This window comes from Camellia sinensis, chromosome 2 (genome assembly GCF_055761805.1).
Source record: "Camellia sinensis isolate YWXY chromosome 2, ASM5576180v1, whole genome shotgun sequence".
Taxonomy (NCBI): Eukaryota; Viridiplantae; Streptophyta; class Magnoliopsida; order Ericales; family Theaceae; genus Camellia; species Camellia sinensis.
The window spans coordinates 31,623,980-31,642,993 of NC_138962.1; the positions used below are offsets into that span (position 1 = coordinate 31,623,980).

The following is a 19,014-nucleotide window of genomic DNA, read 5'->3' on the forward strand; positions in this document are numbered from 1 at the left end:
TGGTTTGATTTTTAGAATTTTTTAAAAAAAATTAAAAATTAATTTGGTTAAGAAATAAAAAATAAAAAATAATTATCATTTAAGGGTAAAAAATAATTATCATTTTAATTTTTGGGCAGGTTATATACATACGTAGGGTTATTTCAATTTAATTTGTAAAAAATTATTTCTAACCACTCAAAAGATAAAAATTATATAAAAATAATTTATATTTATAAAAATTATATAGTTGATTATTATTTACTATTATAAATTATTATTATATATATTTAATTATTATTATATATAAAAATTATATTTTTCAATTATATTGTGTGATGGGTGTGTGTGTGTCAGAGTGTGCATGAGTGCTGGGGGGTTGTGTGTGTGAGAGTGTGTGCGTTGGTTTGGTGTGATTTGAAAGCGCCATTTGGAAACGCGATTTTGCATTTGAATAATAGAAGCGCGATTTGTAATCGCGTTTTTTGGAAAAAAAAAAAAAAATTTGTAACCACTTTTTTTTAGGAAAAAAATTTATGTTAAAAGCGCGATTTTAAATAGTGTTTTTTTAATTAAAATCGCGATTTTGAATAGCACTTTCACTATTCATCAAATTTTGGACTTCAAATAGTGAAAGCGCGATTTGTAATAGCGCTTTAGCCTAGTTTGAGAAATCCATCCAAACTAAGCCTAGTTTGGGAAAAGCCCCCTTAGATGAATCTAAAAGGTAAAATATTTGTGAAAAAATATTTTAAAAAATTAATAAATACATAAAAATACGACAAATATACTGAATTTTCATATTTTTTGTATTTTTGATATTTAGTGAACTTTTTATAGATTTTTTTCACGAAAACTATACTTTTTAAGTGTAATTATGTTAGATGTGTTTAAAAATTAAAAAATTTACTTAAAATATTAAAAAAATTCAGTAAAAATAAAAAAATACAAAAAATAAGAAAGTAAAGTTTTTTGAAAATTATTTTCAAAAAATTAGAAACAAATATGGTGATTTGTTCTTATAATTTTAAAAATTATATCTCGTCTCTTGAAATTTTTAATTTCATAACAAATGATCATTTTAGTTAATAAATTATCAAATAAATTAATAATTTTTAATGATGTCAGAAATTTATTTCAATTAATAATTCAAGTAATTTTATCATTGTATAGGAGAGCAGTTAGAAATTTTATTTTCAGTTAATTCTATTAAATAAAAAAAATCTGATAAGTAGGTATTTATAATTTTTCAAATTACAAGGGACAATCTGTATTTTAAATAAATTATAGGTGTATTTGTAATTTATTATTATTTTATTATATTATTCTTAATTTTTAAGTTGTACGTTTAAAATATAGAAAAAAAATTAGTAAAACATCCCTCTCTAATTTTGTATAGTAGGAGAAGTCTAAGATATTTTTTTTTATTTGTTAAGGCCTCTCAATGAAATTTTTCTGTGGTCATACCAGAGAAATTTCAAAATTTCTTTGTGAAAATTGAAATTTCTCTGTGTCGTGACCAAAATTTCTCTAAGTGTAATTTTCTTGGTAAAAATGTTAAGAAACCCCAACTACTATAAAAATATTATATGTGATTTATCTAATAAGATTTTAATATAAAAAATCCCCTAAGATATAAATGCGGTGAAAGTAAAATGAACTTTTTTTTTTTTGTCACAGGGAAATCCTCCCACCCTCTCGCAGGTCAAAGGCAGCGCCCCATGAGGAGATCACCAGGGTGTCTTGTTGTCCGTTCCTAGTAAGAGACTATAACCTGGAAGCTTGTTCCGACCTCTCCATGCAAGCTTCAATTAAGTCAGGACTCGTACAGCGGGGGAGCATTAAACCGTGCTTCGCCCAGGAGATTGGCCCAAAGGGAGAATTGAACTTGTGACTTTGGGGCTTAAACCCCAAAGCCTTAATACAATGCCACAACCCCTTGGGTTAAGTAAAATGAACTTTGTAATTAAAGAATTCAAATATTGTGATTTTAAAGTTTAAAGAATGGAAAATAAATAGTCCTTTTATGAATTCTAAAAGGATTTATTTTTGGCCCATCATAAAATCTTACTTTGGCGAGTTGAGCTATTTTGGGGATTGTTCTATATATAAACTAGGCTGAATTACACTAACAGTCTCTATAGTTTATGACTCGTATTATTTTAGTTCTTAACTTTTCAATTATAATATATTTGATTCTGAATTTTGAATCTTATTCTAAATAAGAATAATTGAAGATATTATTGCTCAATTCAAGGGTAAACTATCAATTTGATAAAATATAAATTAATTTGACAAAAATAAATGTCAAAAAAATATTTTTAAAATTTTAAAAATAATTTCTACTCACCAAAGATAAAAGTATGTAAAATTGATAAATCTTTTAGACATTTATTTATTTTTTTACCAAAATAATTTTTATTATGTGTTTGGATGATGATCATATAATGGGTGGTTGTTACGCTTTTAATGTGTAATCGATATATTTAATATATGAAATGTTTTTAGTTTTAGATTTTTTGATTTAATAGATTGATTTAATAATGATATCAAAGTTGTCGTCATGTTTGATTTTTGAAAAAATAAAAACTAATTTAATAAAAATAAAAACAATCACCCATTACATGATCATCATCCAAACACATAACAAAAATTAATTTGGTAAAAAAAATAAATTTCTACAAAATTTATCAATTTTACATAATTTTATCTTTAGTGGGTAGAAATAATTTTTTAAAATTCAAAAATATTTTTTTGACATTTATTCTTGTTAAATTAGTTTATATTTTATCAAATTGACGACTTTACCTTTGAAATTGAGCAATGGTATCTTCAATTGTCCTTATTTGAAACAAGATTCAAAATTCATAGTCAAATATGTCACAATGGAAAGTCAAAGACTAAAATGACATAAATCCCAAACGATATGAGCCGTTAGTGTTATTCACCCTATAAATTATTTATGTTATAAGTTTTTGTATATATATATATATATATTATCAATAAGTGTGATATCCAAATTTTAGTTCTAGATTTGTGCCATGAAATAAAGTGTGCGGTCAAGATTGAATTGGTGTATTGTTAGATTCATATATAGAATAAATTTGGACTATATATTGATATTTTTTAATATAATTTATTAAATTGTAATATTATTGATATTTTATTTTTTAAAAAGTTATGATGGATAGGGGTATGTGTGGACTTGTTTGGTGCAATTTTAAGTTGGTAATTAAAATATATATATATATATATATATTTTCTAAATTTTCAATAATAAGAATTTTTTTTAACTTGAAGATACATAAAGGTAAAAAAGATTATTACCACAAATTAAGTCTAACAATTTTATACACAATAACATAATATGTGTCAATTATATGAATTTAAAAATCTAAAAAAACAAATCTCTAGCATTTTTTTGTCACAATTTTCTATTTTTATATTATCTTTAAGTAAAATTCATCAAATTTTATGACCATGACTCTCTAGCATTGATTGTTATAAATTTGAATTAACAATTATCTAAAGGTATTATGGAATAAAAATTGGGAACTAAAAATATGACCCACAATTTATATAATAATAGATTAGATAATTATTGTGATAAACGTCAATGTCTTTAAACGTATATAAATGAATGATTTAGGATGGTTTGACATTAATATAACAAATTTCTTTAGCTTGACATTTTTTTAGTTTGACTTTTTTAGTTTCGTTTGATTTTTATTTTGAGATTTTTTTGACTTTTGTAAAAAAAAAAAGGGAAAATCGGTCTAAGGTCCCTATTCACCTTTTAGTAATGGATTAGGTCCACAATATATTCTTTTGTAGTCTAAGGTCCCTCACCCCCATACCCAACAAATTAGACACAGGTGATAGAATTAAGCTTCCGGATAACAAGGTTTTGGATGTGTGGAAAATGAGTCTCAGATTGTGGTGACTTACACAGTTCTGCTTCATGATACTGTATCGGATATTGCAACTCTTTTATCGGCCAGAATAAGCGAGATTGACAACCTTAACACAATAGTGTCTATGAATCCAGGGTTTATTGATGTCGGTTGGGTATTGTTTGTGCCCATGGAGAAGAATGGAATTCCACCCCCGAAGGCCGGTTAGTAGGAACTTTGGTTCAAGCTTTAATTGTTTTCTTTTCATAGTTACTCCAATTCTTCTCCTGTTGTATAAATGAATATGATCTTTAGGGAAACTCTTCACATGTTTACAGTTCAATTTGGTGTTTATGATAGGGGAATATTAGGAGGATTCATAATTGAAAATTTTCATGAATATATATATAGGTTCGGGAAATTGCTTGAATTTCCAATTAATTGCTACTTTTTATCTATTTATGTTTTATGAAACTAATATGGCATATTACACTGATAGGCCTTACGTTTGGTACATACAGTTTCAATGAGTTCGATTTTGATCCTGCATAAAATTTTCAGTAACAGGCGTTATTGATTGGACCAAACTGAGGCAAAGACTTCGTGAATTTTGACCTAACTTCTCAACCATTCTATTCTTATTTTCCCTTCCTTTCTCAAATCAGAGAAATTTTTAAAATTTCTCTGGAAAGTCCAGAGAAATTCTGAACCAAATTTCTCTGTGATATGAATTTTCTCTGGACTAATTTTTTCTGAACCAATTTTCTCTGGACATAAACTTAAGACAAGGGGAAAAAACTGCAAGAGAGAAAGAGTACTAATCAATACCAAACAAAATCATGGGCATTTTGCATGCTAAAAGTAGCAGCAGATTTGAAAATTTTCTGAGAATAATTAGATTTTCCAGAGAAATTTGGACTGAAATTTCTCTGGACCAATTTTCTCTGGACTGAAATTTCTCTGCACCAATTTTCTCTGGACTGAATTTTCTCTGCACCAATTTTCTCTGGACTGAAATTTCTCTGCACCAATTTTCTCTGGACTGAAATTTCTCTGGACCAATTTTCTCTGGACTGAAATTTCTCTGGATCAAGGTTGAGGGACCTTAGACATTATGAAAATATTGTTGATGGACCTTAGACATCATAAAAATATTTGATGTCCTTTATGCTATAAAATCATAATATCAAGGACCTTAAAAAAAAAACCCCCAAAAAAAAATGTAATAATTATGAGTAAAAAATGATATTTTGTCTTATTGACTTATATAGTTTTTTTTTTTGTTTTTTTGTGTGCTTTTTTAGTCCCAAAATCTTAGCCAAAGGACCACTTAATAATAAAATCTTTATTTTCCATTTAAATCCTGATATTTTTTTTTGATAAATTACAAATACAACTTTTTAATTTTTTTTAAATATAAATTATCTCTATGGTTTAAAGAATTGCAAATGACCTCTTATCATAATTTTTTATTTAACAAAACTAACATAAAAAATAATTTTTTTAATTCAACTTCTATATAATAATAAAATTATTTAAATTATTAATTACAATAAATTTAAATATCTTTAAAAATTATTAATTAACTTAATAATTTATTAATTAAAAAAGATCATTTTTTATCAAATTTAAAATTTGAAAGAGCGAGACCTAATTTGTAAAATTATATAAAATAAATCGTATTTTTAACAAATATATTTGTATTTTGGTAATTTCCCCCAAATCTTTTTAATCTTTGTTTGCTTAAATCCCAGTTAAAACCACTCTCCATCAGAACTCGATAGGGTTTCAAATTTAGAAAACTCTGCCGAAGCATTCCATATTCTTCCATTGTTTGTTGTTTCTTTCTCTATCATTCAAAATTAGGGTTTTTCCATATCTCACTTCACATATTTCCGTATTGTCGTTTCAGACAAGTGCCATCACTTGAAGCCGTTATAGTTTTCTGATCATTCAATTCAATTCAATTGATTTATTTTTCCTTCTACAATCTCTGTTGGAGCTGAGTACGAGAAGATTTGGCAATATCAGGTATTTATCAGGTTACGGCTTCATGGGTTTTTGTCTATTATCGTTAATTGTTTTGTTTTTGGTTCTTTTGTTGATGAATTTTCAGTGTGTTGAAATTTTAGGCAAAAATAGAAGAATTGAAGCTGAAATTTTAGTCTGTTTTGTCCAGGGTTCTTTGAAAATCTTCATCTGAATTTGGGTCTCCTATGGCTAGCATATGTAGTGCATATGAGTAAATTTGGAATAGTTTTTCAGTTTGCTGCTTCAGTTTTAATGCTGTCTTTATAACTCTACAACCATTTAGAAATCCATATTTCTTTGCAAGATGCATTTTTTGACTTTTCGAACAATCCTATATTGTCTTCTTACATCACAAATTGAGATAACCGTGTGTCTTGTAGCCCAATTGGTATCCAAATGCTGCATCCAAGAGTAAAGTAGATGTTTTTATCTGAAAAGTTTGATGTGATCTATGATGCTCTTATTAAATGAGATGCGAAGAAAACAAAAGGGCACAATTTCGAATTACATGGGGGATGTGATCCCTTCTGTTTTTCTTGGCTGTGACTGTTCTGTCCTTAGAGCTGTATAAAAGGTCATAAATATGCATCTTGTTTCTGTTTAGTGTAATCATTGTTCAGTCAATGGTGGATTTTGAGTTTTAACTGACTGAAGTTAACTGTTGTTTTCAAGTCTATGTCTTAACTGATCTTCACCACCACCATAATTATTGTTGGTTCCAACTTTCAACTACTTTTTGGGCTATGGATTTTGAGGGGGCATATTCCCACCAAGCTATGGTTTCAACGTCTTGGAAGGCACATTAGTATATATATAATATGCAGCTTTCGTGAGTATGATTATGTTAATGTTCAGACTACAGTCTGGAGTTAGCCATTGTTGGAAGCTCACTGGTTTATTTAATGTTTGAGGAAATAATACCCTACAAATTTGAAGAGTTATTACCAATGCTTTCTCATTGCTTTGCATGTTCTGATTCAATCCTTTCATTCCTACATATTTGGTCGCTTTAGGAAGAATTATTGTTATTTATTTTTTACCTTATGGCCACGTATAAAGTGGAATAGATGTGATATATAAGTGTCCAAGCTTATGCCTTATGCATACCTGAAGCTGTTAATTTGAGTCCATTCTATCCTCACTCCCTTTCTGTCTGGTTGTCCTCTTGATACTTGGGTGGTAAATTTGAATGTGATTTTTTGGTACCCAATTGAGTCTGATGATATTTTTGCAAGGACCGATATGCACAAATATATATTTTTTTAAAAGAAAAAAGAAAAAATTGTTATTGTTAAGCTGTTTGTATGTAGGAATGGATTAGGTCAGTTGACTGTTTGCAGGAAACATAGAGATTTTGTTCATGTTAGTTTCAAATTAGTCATAATTTATCTTATGGAGTTTGCATATATAATTTATTACCTTCTGTGTAGAGGTTGGCTTGACCATCTTGTTTTGCTATATATACCATTGGTTGCAGGCAAAATTGCCCTTGGAATTTTAGGTCTGCTTACCGGGTGGATATGACTTGGAATGTTAAACTGCTCAAGTGATTAATTCAGCCACAGCGTGTTTCTTTGTCTCTTTATTTTTTTCCTTTTGCTTTGCTTTTTGGGCTATACTCATAGCCCGGTTTATACTACAATAAAATATTTTAAGAAGTTTTTTGTTTTATAGTTTACTTATAGTCCCTTCTATTCGCCATTTCCAGGAACCTGTGAGCTTTAATTGAGTTAGTAATGGCTAGTTCTCAGCTTTGATATTGCCTTCTGAATCCTCTGAACAAAGTGGTACGCATATGGAAGCTTCAAACATGAACTTTGCCCAACCACCTTCGCAGCAGAGCCAAAAATCCTCATATGGTCCTGTGGCTATTCTATGGGACATTGAGAACTGTCCTGTCCCAAGTGATGTACGCCCTGACGATGTGGCTAGCAACATAAGAATGGCATTGTGGGTCCATCCTGTAATCAATGGAGCTGTTACATTGTTCTCTGCATATGGGGATTTTAATGCCTTTCCCAGGCGACTGAGGGAGGGCTGCCAGAGAACTGGTGTCAAACTCATAGATGTACCAAATGGGAGAAAGGATGCTGCTGACAAGGCCATATTGGTTGATATGTTTCTTTTTGCTCTTGACAACCCTCCACCATCTTCCATCATGCTGATCTCTGGCGATGTTGATTTTGCTCCAGCACTTCACATACTTGGTCAACGTGGATATACTGTGATTCTTGTCATTCCTTCTAGGGTGGGTGTATCATCTGCCCTGTGTAATGCGGGCAGGTTTGTATGGGATTGGCATAGTGTGGCTCGTGGGGAAGGCTTTGTGCCTCCCTCTAGGGCTTTAATTCCCCCTCATGGAGGTCCGGCTGAGATTGCTGGGAATCTGATGGGGTGCCAAATCAATGATAACCTAGATGTTCAGAACGAGGAAGCAATTTTATATAGAGGGATCTCACAAAATGTTTACAACTCAAGGGATTTCTCAATGATATCACAGTCTTTATCTGAGTACAATAGTACTTCAATAACCATGCCTTGCTTTCCTTCAACTTTAAGATCACAAAGTCTTCCATCTGGTTCAAATGAAGTATCAGCAGCATCTGCTCCTCCTTGTGACGAGAATGATTTGATGTGGGTACAACCTGGAGATCTAAATGGTTTGAAGGCACAGCTGGTGAAGCTGCTTGAATTGTTTGGAGGGTGTGTGCCTCTTAACCGTGTTCCTCCCGAGTACCAGAAATTTTTTGGGAGGCCTCTTTATGTAGCAGAATATGGGGCATGCAAGCTTGTGAATCTTCTCAAGAAGATGGGCGACATGATAGCAATAGAAGGAAAAGGTCATAAGAAGTTTGTCTACCTTCAAAACTTGAGACCTGGCCCAAGTGCGCCTCCACTACCTCTGGCAAAGAAGGATAAGAAAGGGAAGGAGTCTCAGGAAGAGATCGTTGATATTATCACAGGTGGTGGATCTTCAGATGAGTTCTCAGATGAAGAAAGGGTAGTAGTTGAAGAACATGATGAACGGGCAGGTGTAGAGAAGACCAATCTGGGTATGTCATCTAGATGTGAAAATGATGACCCAAGTATTGAACAGTTCAAGTATGAGCTACAAGAGATTTTTGTGAGTTATTATTGTCGAATTTTCATGGGTTCTTTTGAGGCTATATATCAGCAACGGTACAAGAGATCAGTGGATTACCAGAGGTTTGGTGTGAATGATCTGGAGGAGTTATTGGACAAGGTGGGAGATGTTGTGGTTTTGCATGTGGAACCAGGAAGCAACAGGAAGTTTCTGGTTGCTGTTGGTGGCTAGATGAATAGGGCAGCTGCTATTTTTAAAATTTTTTTTGTCTTTTAATTAGGGGTCTTTGTAGCTGAGGTATGCTTGTTGCTACCCTGTTCCTCTCTCTCTGTATATATATATTTCACCCCAATGTTTCATAAAAGATGATAGGAAAAACTAGGAGCACGTATGTTTGTTGTGCATCTGATAGTTTTGAAGGTTTATCCACGTAAGACTTTGCAACAGATCTACTGCCAAAGCATATCTGTATGCAAACTAACATGCCTTTTTACATTTTGTGTTCCCATTACATGAACTGAGATTCTGAACTTGTTTGAACACGTTTGCTCCAGATTCTGCATTTGGAGGCATGGTTGCTTGGATTTGGTCCATATTTAACATTTGTAATGATTGAACTGCTCTTGCTTACTGAGATTGTTGTCTTTGATTTTTAATTTATATTTTGTTATCTAGGGATATCAGTACTACAGAAAACTGTGTATATATATTTTTCCCCAAAGTTTAATAAAAGTTGATAGGAAAAGCTAGCAGCATGTATGTTTGTTGTGCATCGGACAGTTTTGAAAGTTAATCTGTAAGACTCTGTAACAGATCAACTACCAAAGCATATCTGTACGCAAACTAACATGTCTTTAACTTTTTGTGTTCTTATTACATAAACCAATATTCTAAACTTGTTTATGCGAATTGGTTTTGAACACCTTTGCTCCAGATTTTGCATCTGGAGGCATGTTGAATGGGGTTGGTCCGTATTTAACAGTGGTAATGATTGAACTGCTATTGCTTACTCAGATTGTTGTCTTTGATTGTTAATTTATATTTTGTTATCTAGGGATATCAGTACTACAGAAACCTGTGCAGTTGCTTACTGGCATGGTTGTCTTTGATTGTTAATTTATATTTGTTATCTAGGGATATCAGTATTACAGAAACCTGTGCAGTTTGATGTAGTTGATAACAAAGACTCAGAATCAAAATGTTTACGACAAAAATATTTTTTCTTAGAAAGTGTTTTCTGTTGAAACAAAAGGACCGTTAGTTTCAAGAAGAGGGAGAGGGGCAAGGAATTCTGTCAGTATGTTTTAAGTCAGTCACCTTCAAATGAGAAGTGTTTTCTTTTAGTTTTGGGTGGGTACAACTATGTATGCAGTACTTGCAGCCGTCCTCAAGGCATCAGAGCCGGCTGTTTATTCAGACAACTATGGAAACTCCAATCAGTAGTACTTTTTTTATGATTTTTTTTGTTGGTTTCATCACTTGGACTTTAGTTGCTTGAGCAGTATATATAACTTATTGTCATTGTGCTGATTAACTGCTTCAGTGGTCTGTTTTCAGTGTTCCCCAAAAATGGATTGCTCTTTCTTTTTCAGCCTCCTCTATTTCTTCCTACTTTCAGTTGGCATGTCAGCAGCTCTTGTTGCGGATGATCGTAGGACGTACATCATCCACATGGACAAATCAGCAATGCCTTCTCTTTTCCCAGATCATCATAGTTGGTATATGTCAACTCTCTCGTCCCTGTCTTCGCTGAATGGGGTTCTTCCAACCCATCTCTATACCTACAACCATGTCTTGGATGGCTTTAGTGCAGTGCTATGTCGGTCCCAACTTGATCAGCTGGAGAAAATGTCTGGTCACGTTGCCACGTACCCAGAAACCTTTGGAAAGCTTCAGACTACTCATACCCCGAAGTTTCTCGGCCTGGAACCAAATGTTGGGTTATGGCCTGAAGCCAATTTTGGGGATGATATGATCATCGGTGTAGTTGACACTGGAATTTGGCCGGAGAGTGAGAGTTTTAGAGATGACGAAATGCCCCCCGTACCAGAGAGATGGCGCGGTACTTGTGAGTCTGGTGTGGAGTTCAACTCTTCTAACTGTAACCGGAAACTCATCGGAGCACGCTCGTTCAGTAAAGGGATGAAGGAAGCTGGCTTGAACATCTCCAAAACGGACGACTATGATTCTCCAAGGGATTACGATGGACATGGGACACATACATCGTCGACAGCAGCTGGAAGCCCTGTGCAGGATGCGAGTTACTTCAATTATGCAAAGGGAACAGCGATTGGAATGGCACCAAAGGCCCGGCTTGCCATGTACAAAGTGCTTTTCTTCAACTACACATATGAAGCTGCTGCAACGGACACTATAGCTGCCATGGACCAAGCCATAGCCGATGGTGTCGATATAATGTCATTGTCGTTGGGTTTCTTTGAGACTCCTTTCGAACAAAACCCAATTGCAGTGGCAGCTTTTACAGCCATGGAAAAGGGGATCATTGTGGTATGTGCAGCTGGAAATGGTGGTCCTCATGGTTTCACCATTCTCAATGGAGCTCCATGGATCACTACCGTTGGAGCGGGGACCATCGATCGAGATTATGCCGCTGAAGTGACACTCGGTGACATCGGGGACCTCACCGTCAGTGGAAAATCTATCTATCCATTAGACTTGTTAGTCTCCAGAGTCCCTATATACTTTGGCTATGGAAATAGGAGCAAAGAAATCTGTGACGACTATTCTCTGGACCCTAAAGATGTTGCCGGGAAGTACGTGTTCTGTGACTCAGGAGTTAACACGTTCGAAACAGACAGAGCTGGAGCTGCAGGAGCTATCTTCAGTACTGACGACTCCATTTTTCTCCAGCCAGGAGATTTCAACAATCCATACGTGGCAGTGATTCCAGAAGTCGGAAATTCGATCAAAGACTACCTAATCAAAGCCAAGAATACAACGGTGAGTATTAAGTTTCAACTAACAGTTTTGGGTACTAAACCTGCCCCAATAGTGGTATGGTTTTCTTCCCGAGGACCGGATCGTAAATCGCCATGGATACTGAAACCTGATATCTTAGCTCCTGGAGTTAATATTTTAGCAGCATATGCACCAAACAGAGGAATTGCGCCGATTGGAGATGACTACGACTATTTGCTTAGCGACTTTGCGCTTCTCTCTGGCACATCCATGGCGTGTCCCCACGTAGCCGGTATATCAGCACTACTAAAAGCGGTACACAGGGATTGGAGTCCAGCTGCCATCAGATCTGCATTGATGACCACAGCTTACGTGATCGACAACGTGAACGGCACGATCATCGATATGACCACCGGAATAGCTGGGACTCCTCTTGATTATGGGTCAGGGCACATAGATCCTGTAAAAGCTATAGACCCAGGACTTGTTTATGACTTGGAGGCTCAAGACTACATCAATTACTTGTGTGGAATGAACTACACAAACCAACAGATCAAGATCATCACCAAGAGATCAAATTTCAGTTGTGATCAAGCTAGTCTTGATCTTAACTACCCGTCTTTTATGATCCTCCTCAACAACACTAACACTACTAGTTACATCTTTAAAAGGGTGTTGACAAGTGTAGTGAATAGTTCCTCGGTCTACCGTGCTGTGGTGAATGCTCCATCGGGCATGAAAGTGGTTGTGGAGCCGCCGGCGATAGCCTTTGATGGAAAATACAGCACAGCCAAGTTCAGCATGACAGTAGAGGTTGATGCTGGAGTTGGAAATGTCAGAATACAAAGTGATTCTATTGTTAATTATGGGTATTTAAGCTGGAATGAGGTTAAGGGCAAGCATGTAGTGAGAAGTCCTGTTGTTGCTGCTTTTGCACCTTATCCAAGAGCATGAAAGGTGATAGAACTTGGAATTGTCAAAACGGAATGTCAAAGTCAAATTTTGACACCTTACGGTTCTAAAAGTTGCAAAATTTGGCAACCATGCTGAAACGGGTGAAATGATGATATTTTTTTTTCTTCTTTTTATTTATAAAAAATTATATTTGTGTGTGCTATGTTAAATGTAGCTGCTCAAATAGCAGATGAACTAATGCTCTCTTTGTCCAATTATAATAATGGTAGTGGCTGCAACAATTGCGTTAGGGAGTACCTTAATTGTATCTTATTGTGTTTTTTTTATTATTTATTATTATTATTATTTATTTTTTTGGTTGGCTTTTGTCTGTTTTAGGTATAAACTTAATGGTGAGTACAGTTAACAAGATTGTACTACATCATTGTTTTGTTCATTCAATGGCTCAGACTATGTCATGTGCCCAATTGAGCTCCCAAAAAAAGAAAAAAAAATTGTTGTTCCACTGATATAAAAACATTGATCGGTGACTTCTGCCCTCCCTTTGCCTGCCACGGGCAACCCCCTTCTCCTTCCTTCACCAACGGGAATCCCACTGCACCACATGATTTTTTCTGTTTTGGTGGGTGAGATTTATATAAAACCAAAAGAGTAGAGAATCAACGGAAAAATTAAACAAAATAAACATGTTATAAAGGTTATACGAGATCAAACTTAAACAAAATAAATATGTTATAAGACCAATGATCTGTAAAGGTTATGAGAGATCAACCAATTTTAATTTTTAGTGATTATCATTAATTGTTTTATTTTTAGTTCATTTGTTGATGAATTTTAGATAAAATAGAAGAATTGGAGCTGAGAGTTGTCTTTTGTGTGTAGGAAATCTACTCTCTCTATCTGTCTTCTTTGAAAGTCTATATTTGAATTTGGATCCCTTATTTCTAGTGCATATTAGTGAATCTGGAATCTTTTTCCCTTTACTACTTCAGTTTTAATGCTGTCTTTATAACAATTAACAATCATTTAGAAATCGATCTTTCTTTGCAAGACGCATTCTTTACTTTTTGAACAATCTTATGTTCTTCCTACATCTGTTTTTATTTTCTTTCCCCCCGATTCCATGACCTTTATCATTTGCAACTAACAGTTGCACGCAAATTGATATAACTAGAGGGCACCATGTGTCTTGTAGCCCAATTGGTACATATACTACAAAAAAATTGACTTTTTGCTAAGGTAAAATATTGTCGCTAATACTCCTAATGCCGTCGCTAATACTTTTTGCGACGGCAAAATGACTTCTTGCGACGGCAAAAAGGGGGTCGCAAATGCAGGGGTTGCAAAAGAGTTTTTGCGACGGCAAGTGCCGTCGCTAATGTTTTGCGACGGCATTTTTACCTTTTTGCGATGGCACCGTGCAGTCGCTAATAACGTTTGAAATTTCTTGACTTTTTTTGCGACGGCTCTATTTTACCGACGCTAAAATTATTATTTGAGACGGCAAAAAATACCGTTGCTAATAGTCTTTTTTTTGACAAAAACACTATTTTTTGCGACGGTGTGGTGCCGCAACAGTGTAATGCCGTCGCAAAAAATATTAAAAAATAATAAAATTTTTATTTTAAATAATAAAATTTCTATTTTTTGCGACAGTGTAATGTCGTCGCAAAAAGTAAAACCTGTAACAAAATTAATAAAAATATTAAAAATTTCTATTTTTTCCGACGGTGGTGCCGTCTCTCACTCTCTAAAATATGCTCAGAGCTGATTATTTACATTCCATTCACAAAAACATCATAACTGAAAATAAAAATAAAAATAAAAATTGATAAAACCATCAAATTCAATATTTTACAAAGAACAATTAAACTGTACTTGTTCATAAAAGCATATTTAAATTATAAAATTCACCCCAATCCTAAAAAAAAAATAAAAAAATAAATAAAATCTAAAATTCACCAATAAGCACATTGGATATTTAAATGCTCTTACAAAAAATAAAAAAATAAAAAATTTCCAACAAGATTTCAATTTTGGGCCTATTTCAAAAATCAAGCTACAAATTCCTTACTTCTAGAATCAGATCTTCCCCTCGGTAAAATTTATCCTTTTGACCTACAAATAAATAGATAACAGTTGCAAATTATAATCTTTTGGAGAAACCAACTATTTAAACACCAGTACTGAAGACAATGAAGACTGTGGAAAGAACACTTGCGTTGTCATCAGGAACAACTGCATATCTCTCAATTGGAGAAACCAAAGCTTTCCCTGCTCACAAATAATAATAATAATAATAATAATAATAATAATAATAATAATGGAATTCAATGTAGTCCAAAATAGTGTAATAAACTCTTATTGTAATATACCTAGGGAATTTTTTCATGTCTGATGGGAGTGGGAAGGGTTGGACTTAAGGGTTCCTACCTGTCTTGGATTGTAGAATACACAAATTTATTTTGTAGGAACTCACATGTAGAGGGTCCATCAATAGGGAGATCATACATGTTCATGGAATAGGGTGATTAGCCTCTCATCAGTAAGTATGCAAATTAAAGTTATGTTTGGATAGTAGGAATTACATAGAATCTCATCATTACTAAAATATTCATTTCTGCATAAAAAGATAACAATATCACTTTATAAGATGAGATTCAAGCCTATTTATTTAATTAAGATGAGATTCAAGCCTAGATGGACTCATGGTATGCATCCTTAGTCCAATAAGATGAGATTCAAGCCTATTTATTTAATTAATCGATAGTTTAGTTGACGTGGTGTTGAAAAACTGTCACACTACTGACCAAAATTAATTGAATATTTCATCTGAGTCCAAACAATACAAACATTTAAAAAAATATCATATACAGGATACTCACAATGACACGGGGAGGGCTTGTCAATCCACTAGAGGCCCTTTTTTCTTTCAAAAGAGCAGCCCGTTTCTGCTCCCTCATCTACGAAAAAAAAAATGCAATCATGCCTTTAGGCAATGACAATATTATCTTTTATTCGATGAAAAGCTACAAATACAAGACCCTTAAGAGTAAAAAGTAATATTTTATTGCTGGTTTGAACACATAAAAGCTATGTCCTTGTACATCTGATATGGTAATGACCCATTGGACTGAACTCACCTGTGAGCCTTCCATATCAATCATATTTCCATTGGCCAGAATAGTATCAACAACTTGTTCGTTGTCAAATACAACAAATCCAAAGCCCCGAGAGCGTTTAGTGACATGATCTCTTATGATCTCGTGTTCCACTACCTTTCCATACTTTGAGAAGAAATTCTTGAACTCATCTGAGAAGAATGGGGAACCAGTTTAACCAGGATAACAACAATAGCAGAAGAACATGCAAATTAAAATGTGCAATCCCAGACCGTGATCTGGGGGCAAAAAAGAAAGTAAATACCACACCTTCAGTGACAGAGGTAGGTATCCCACCAACAAAAATCTTCTTTGTTTTAAAATCCTTAGATTCAGCAGAACCTTTCGGAATTGTTCTTTTGATCTCAACCTGCTCAGAAATTTGACCATGTAAGTTGCAATGCCTAAACCTTCTGATAGAAGATATTATCTTGGTCAAAGTTCTATGCACTTTCAGAAAAGTGGAGAGATTCTCCAGCAACTCAACAATCCAAATCTCCACAATAATAACAAATTTTATTGACAAAAATTATAGAGGCATCCTGGATACAATTCATCATAAGTCAAGCATTAGTCAAAAAACAGTACTTCACATCGCAGCACAGCTATGTCCTCAATGGCAAAACAACAGTTCAACCTGCTTCCAAACTAACCTAACCCTGTGTAGTAATAGGTAGTATGCCAAGCATTCTTTTGTTTTCCGACTTTCACAACAATCAAGCAGAAAGCATTTCTCCATTGGCCCGTGATAAAGGGAAATCACATTGTTCACAGAGAATTTTAAACATAGTTATCGGTTAATAATGCATTTGCCAGTAAACTTTATTTATTTATTATTTTTCATGAGCAGCCTTATACAATATAAACCCAAAAAAAAATGTAAAAGGGGCTACTTTTCATTGCTTAGGATCTTGGGATATTAAAACAAAATTACCTGACACTAATCTAACTATTTCGTATATATTTTCCAAACCAACACCAGAGGGAGATAAATTTCCAAGCCAATCTTGAAACAAACACATTTATTTGGGTGGGTACATAGAGGAAGTCTTGTGGAGAACAAAAATTAAATAGAAATTTAAGAGAGTAAGCTTCGGTTTACTTTGGCACGGAATGTTTATTACTTCAAGTTTCAAGTTCAAAGGCACTAAACAAGATGTAAAGTTAAGGAAAAGCATCAAATTTTCTGTTTTTCTTCTCTCTTTGCCACAGTTTTTCCTATCAGGAAAAACAACAAAACCCAGAAACACAAAATGCACAAAGATTTTTCTTCCAAAGTAAATAACCCAAGTGAGGAAAAGCACCTGTTTGCCATTGATGACATGGGTTTCAGCAATAACAGTGTCAACAACAGAAGGATCAACATAGGTGATAAACCCAAAACCCCTGGGTCGACCAGTGTGCCGATTTTTCATTATAACCGAGTCTGTAATCTCCCCGTACTTCCCAAAGTACTTCGCGAACTGATCTGCACTCACACACCACCCTCAATCACACAAAACAAACATCAAACAAGCATATCACAATGTAAATTGAAGAATTTGCCATCAAACAAAACAATCTAGATATTTTGGCAGAAGCAATTGAAAGAAGAATGAGCTGACCTAATGTAGTGTCTTTAGCTAAACCCCCGATGAGATTCAAGCCTATTGTTCAAACCAGCAATACAATACATAGCTTTGATGAGATTCGAAGAGAAACATAGAACCAGAGAAAAAGAGAAACAAAGAACCAGAGAAACATAGAACCAGAGAACTTCGTTTGCTGGTAATGGCTATCGATAGAGAAGCGAAGGACTCCGAAAATAGTCGTCGATGTCTGGCTTCCTTCATTCACTGGTGCCCGTGGCTCGACGCCGTCGTCACCCATGCTCACAGTCGCGAGAGAGAGAGAGAGAGATATTTGGTAGAAATTAGGGATTTTGGTTATAAGGGATTGGGGATTTTGGGGGGCGCGGGAATGGAAAAAATGGGGGAACCGAGCGGGCGGGATTGAGAAAAAGCAAAATAAAAAAATTAATTTTCATCATAAATGAATATTTAAATAATAAAAATAAATAAATAATAATTTTTATTTTCTTTTCGTTATTAAGGTTGAAAATTTATTTGTTTCATTTTTATTTTAATGAATAAAAAATTATTATTATTATTTTTTATTTGGTAGAAGTAAGGATAATATTTTAATAAAAAATATTTTCTATTAAGAGTGATGAGTGAGAGAGAGAGACGGAGAGAGAGAGAGACAAATAGACAAAGAGAGAAAGAGATAGAGAGAGACAGAAAAAGGAGAGAGAAACAAGAGATGAGCGATACAAAAAGAGAGAGAAAGAGAGCGAAAAATATAAACGAGAGAGAGAATAGAAAAATAGAGAGATAGAGAGAAGAGAGATGAGCGAGAGAGACAGAGAGAGAGAGAAAAAGAGAAATGAACGAGAGAGACAGCGAGAGAGAAAAGAGATGAGAGAGATAGAGAGAAGAGAGATGAGCGAGAGAGACAGAGAGAGAAGACAAATGAGAGAGGTAGAGAGAAGAAAGATGAACAAAAGACATACAGACAGACAGACAAACAAACAGACAGATAAACAGATAGACAGATAGACAAACAGATAGCAAAAAAGAGTGATGAGTGAAAGAAATAAAGAGAAAAGCGGTGGTAGTTGAATGGCATTTGCAGTAGTGGTAAATGTAGTAGAGAATATGGGTGGTGAGAGAGAGAGAGATTGGTGAGAGACGAATAGAGAAAAGAGATAGAGAGACAGAGAAAGAGACAGAGTAATGAGCAAGAAAGAGACAAAGTGGTCGCTAAAAGTGCATTTTCTTGTAGTGGATCGATAAATCGAAAGGGAGCTCAATAAATAAAGAAGAGATGAGGGAGAGAGTGAGCAAGGCGAACACAGTGGGGGAGAGAGAGACAAACAGACAGACAGACAAACAGACAAGCAAAGAGAGAGAGAAGAGTGATGAGTGAGAGAGAGAGACGGAGAGAGAAAGAGATAGACAGAAAAAGAGAGAAACAAGAGATGAGCAAAAGA

At 34.1% G+C, this 19,014-nt stretch overlaps 2 protein-coding genes and 1 pseudogene across 6 annotated transcripts in view; 2 read left to right on the plus strand and 1 right to left on the minus strand.

The window, feature by feature from the left end:
* The first annotated feature begins 5,592 nt into the window (after nucleotides 1-5,592).
* Nucleotides 5,593-19,014, plus strand: part of LOC114299245 (subtilisin-like protease SBT3 pseudogene) — a 104,633-nt pseudogene continuing 91,211 nt past the window's right edge. Inside the window, exons 1-2 of one of the 2 annotated variants that reach the window (XR_014360763.1) lie at nucleotides 5,593-5,903; nucleotides 7,612-13,111. The product of XR_014360763.1 is annotated as a subtilisin-like protease SBT3 pseudogene, transcript variant X1 (transcript). Of the gene's footprint in view, nucleotides 5,904-7,611; nucleotides 13,112-19,014 lie in introns of those variants that run through there. The other variant, XR_014360764.1, reaches the window with a different exon arrangement.
* On the plus strand, nucleotides 7,699-9,219 carry LOC114299246 (uncharacterized). Its single transcript, XM_082907857.1, has one exon. The coding sequence runs from the start codon at nucleotides 7,699-7,701 to the stop codon at nucleotides 9,217-9,219; it is 1,521 nt and encodes a 506-aa protein (XP_082763983.1).
* Nucleotides 14,628-17,954, minus strand: LOC114262129 (uncharacterized). 3 transcript variants are annotated; one of them, XM_082914029.1, is made up of 7 exons: nucleotides 17,732-17,954; nucleotides 17,588-17,629; nucleotides 17,288-17,451; nucleotides 16,254-16,353; nucleotides 15,966-16,135; nucleotides 15,708-15,785; nucleotides 14,628-14,940 (listed from the first exon to the last, which is right to left on the minus strand). In XM_082914029.1, exons 1-7 carry the CDS (start codon nucleotides 17,850-17,852, stop codon nucleotides 14,905-14,907), a joined length of 711 nt encoding a protein of 236 aa, XP_082770155.1. In that variant the 5' UTR covers nucleotides 17,853-17,954; the 3' UTR covers nucleotides 14,628-14,904. The 3 variants fall into 3 exon arrangements, with proteins under 3 accessions (XP_082770155.1, XP_082770154.1, XP_082770153.1); XM_082914028.1 differs by having other exon boundaries at nucleotides 14,633-15,096; nucleotides 17,740-17,954; XM_082914027.1 differs by having other exon boundaries at nucleotides 14,633-15,096.

Coding starts and splice junctions, on each gene's coding strand:
- LOC114299246 (XM_082907857.1), top strand. CDS start 7,699: ATGGAAGCTTCAAACATGAACTTTGCCCAACCACCTTCGCAGCAGAGC.
- LOC114262129 (XM_082914027.1), bottom strand. CDS start 17,852: ATGGGTGACGACGGCGTCGAGCCACGGGCACCAGTGAATGAAGGAAGC. Junction 17,630..17,731: donor CCAGCAAACGAAGTTCTCTG/GTTCTATGTTTC, acceptor TTTGAACAATAG/GCTTGAATCTCATCGGGGGT. Junction 16,136..16,253: donor ACCTACCTCTGTCACTGAAG/GTGTGGTATTTA, acceptor CATTCTTCTCAG/ATGAGTTCAAGAATTTCTTC.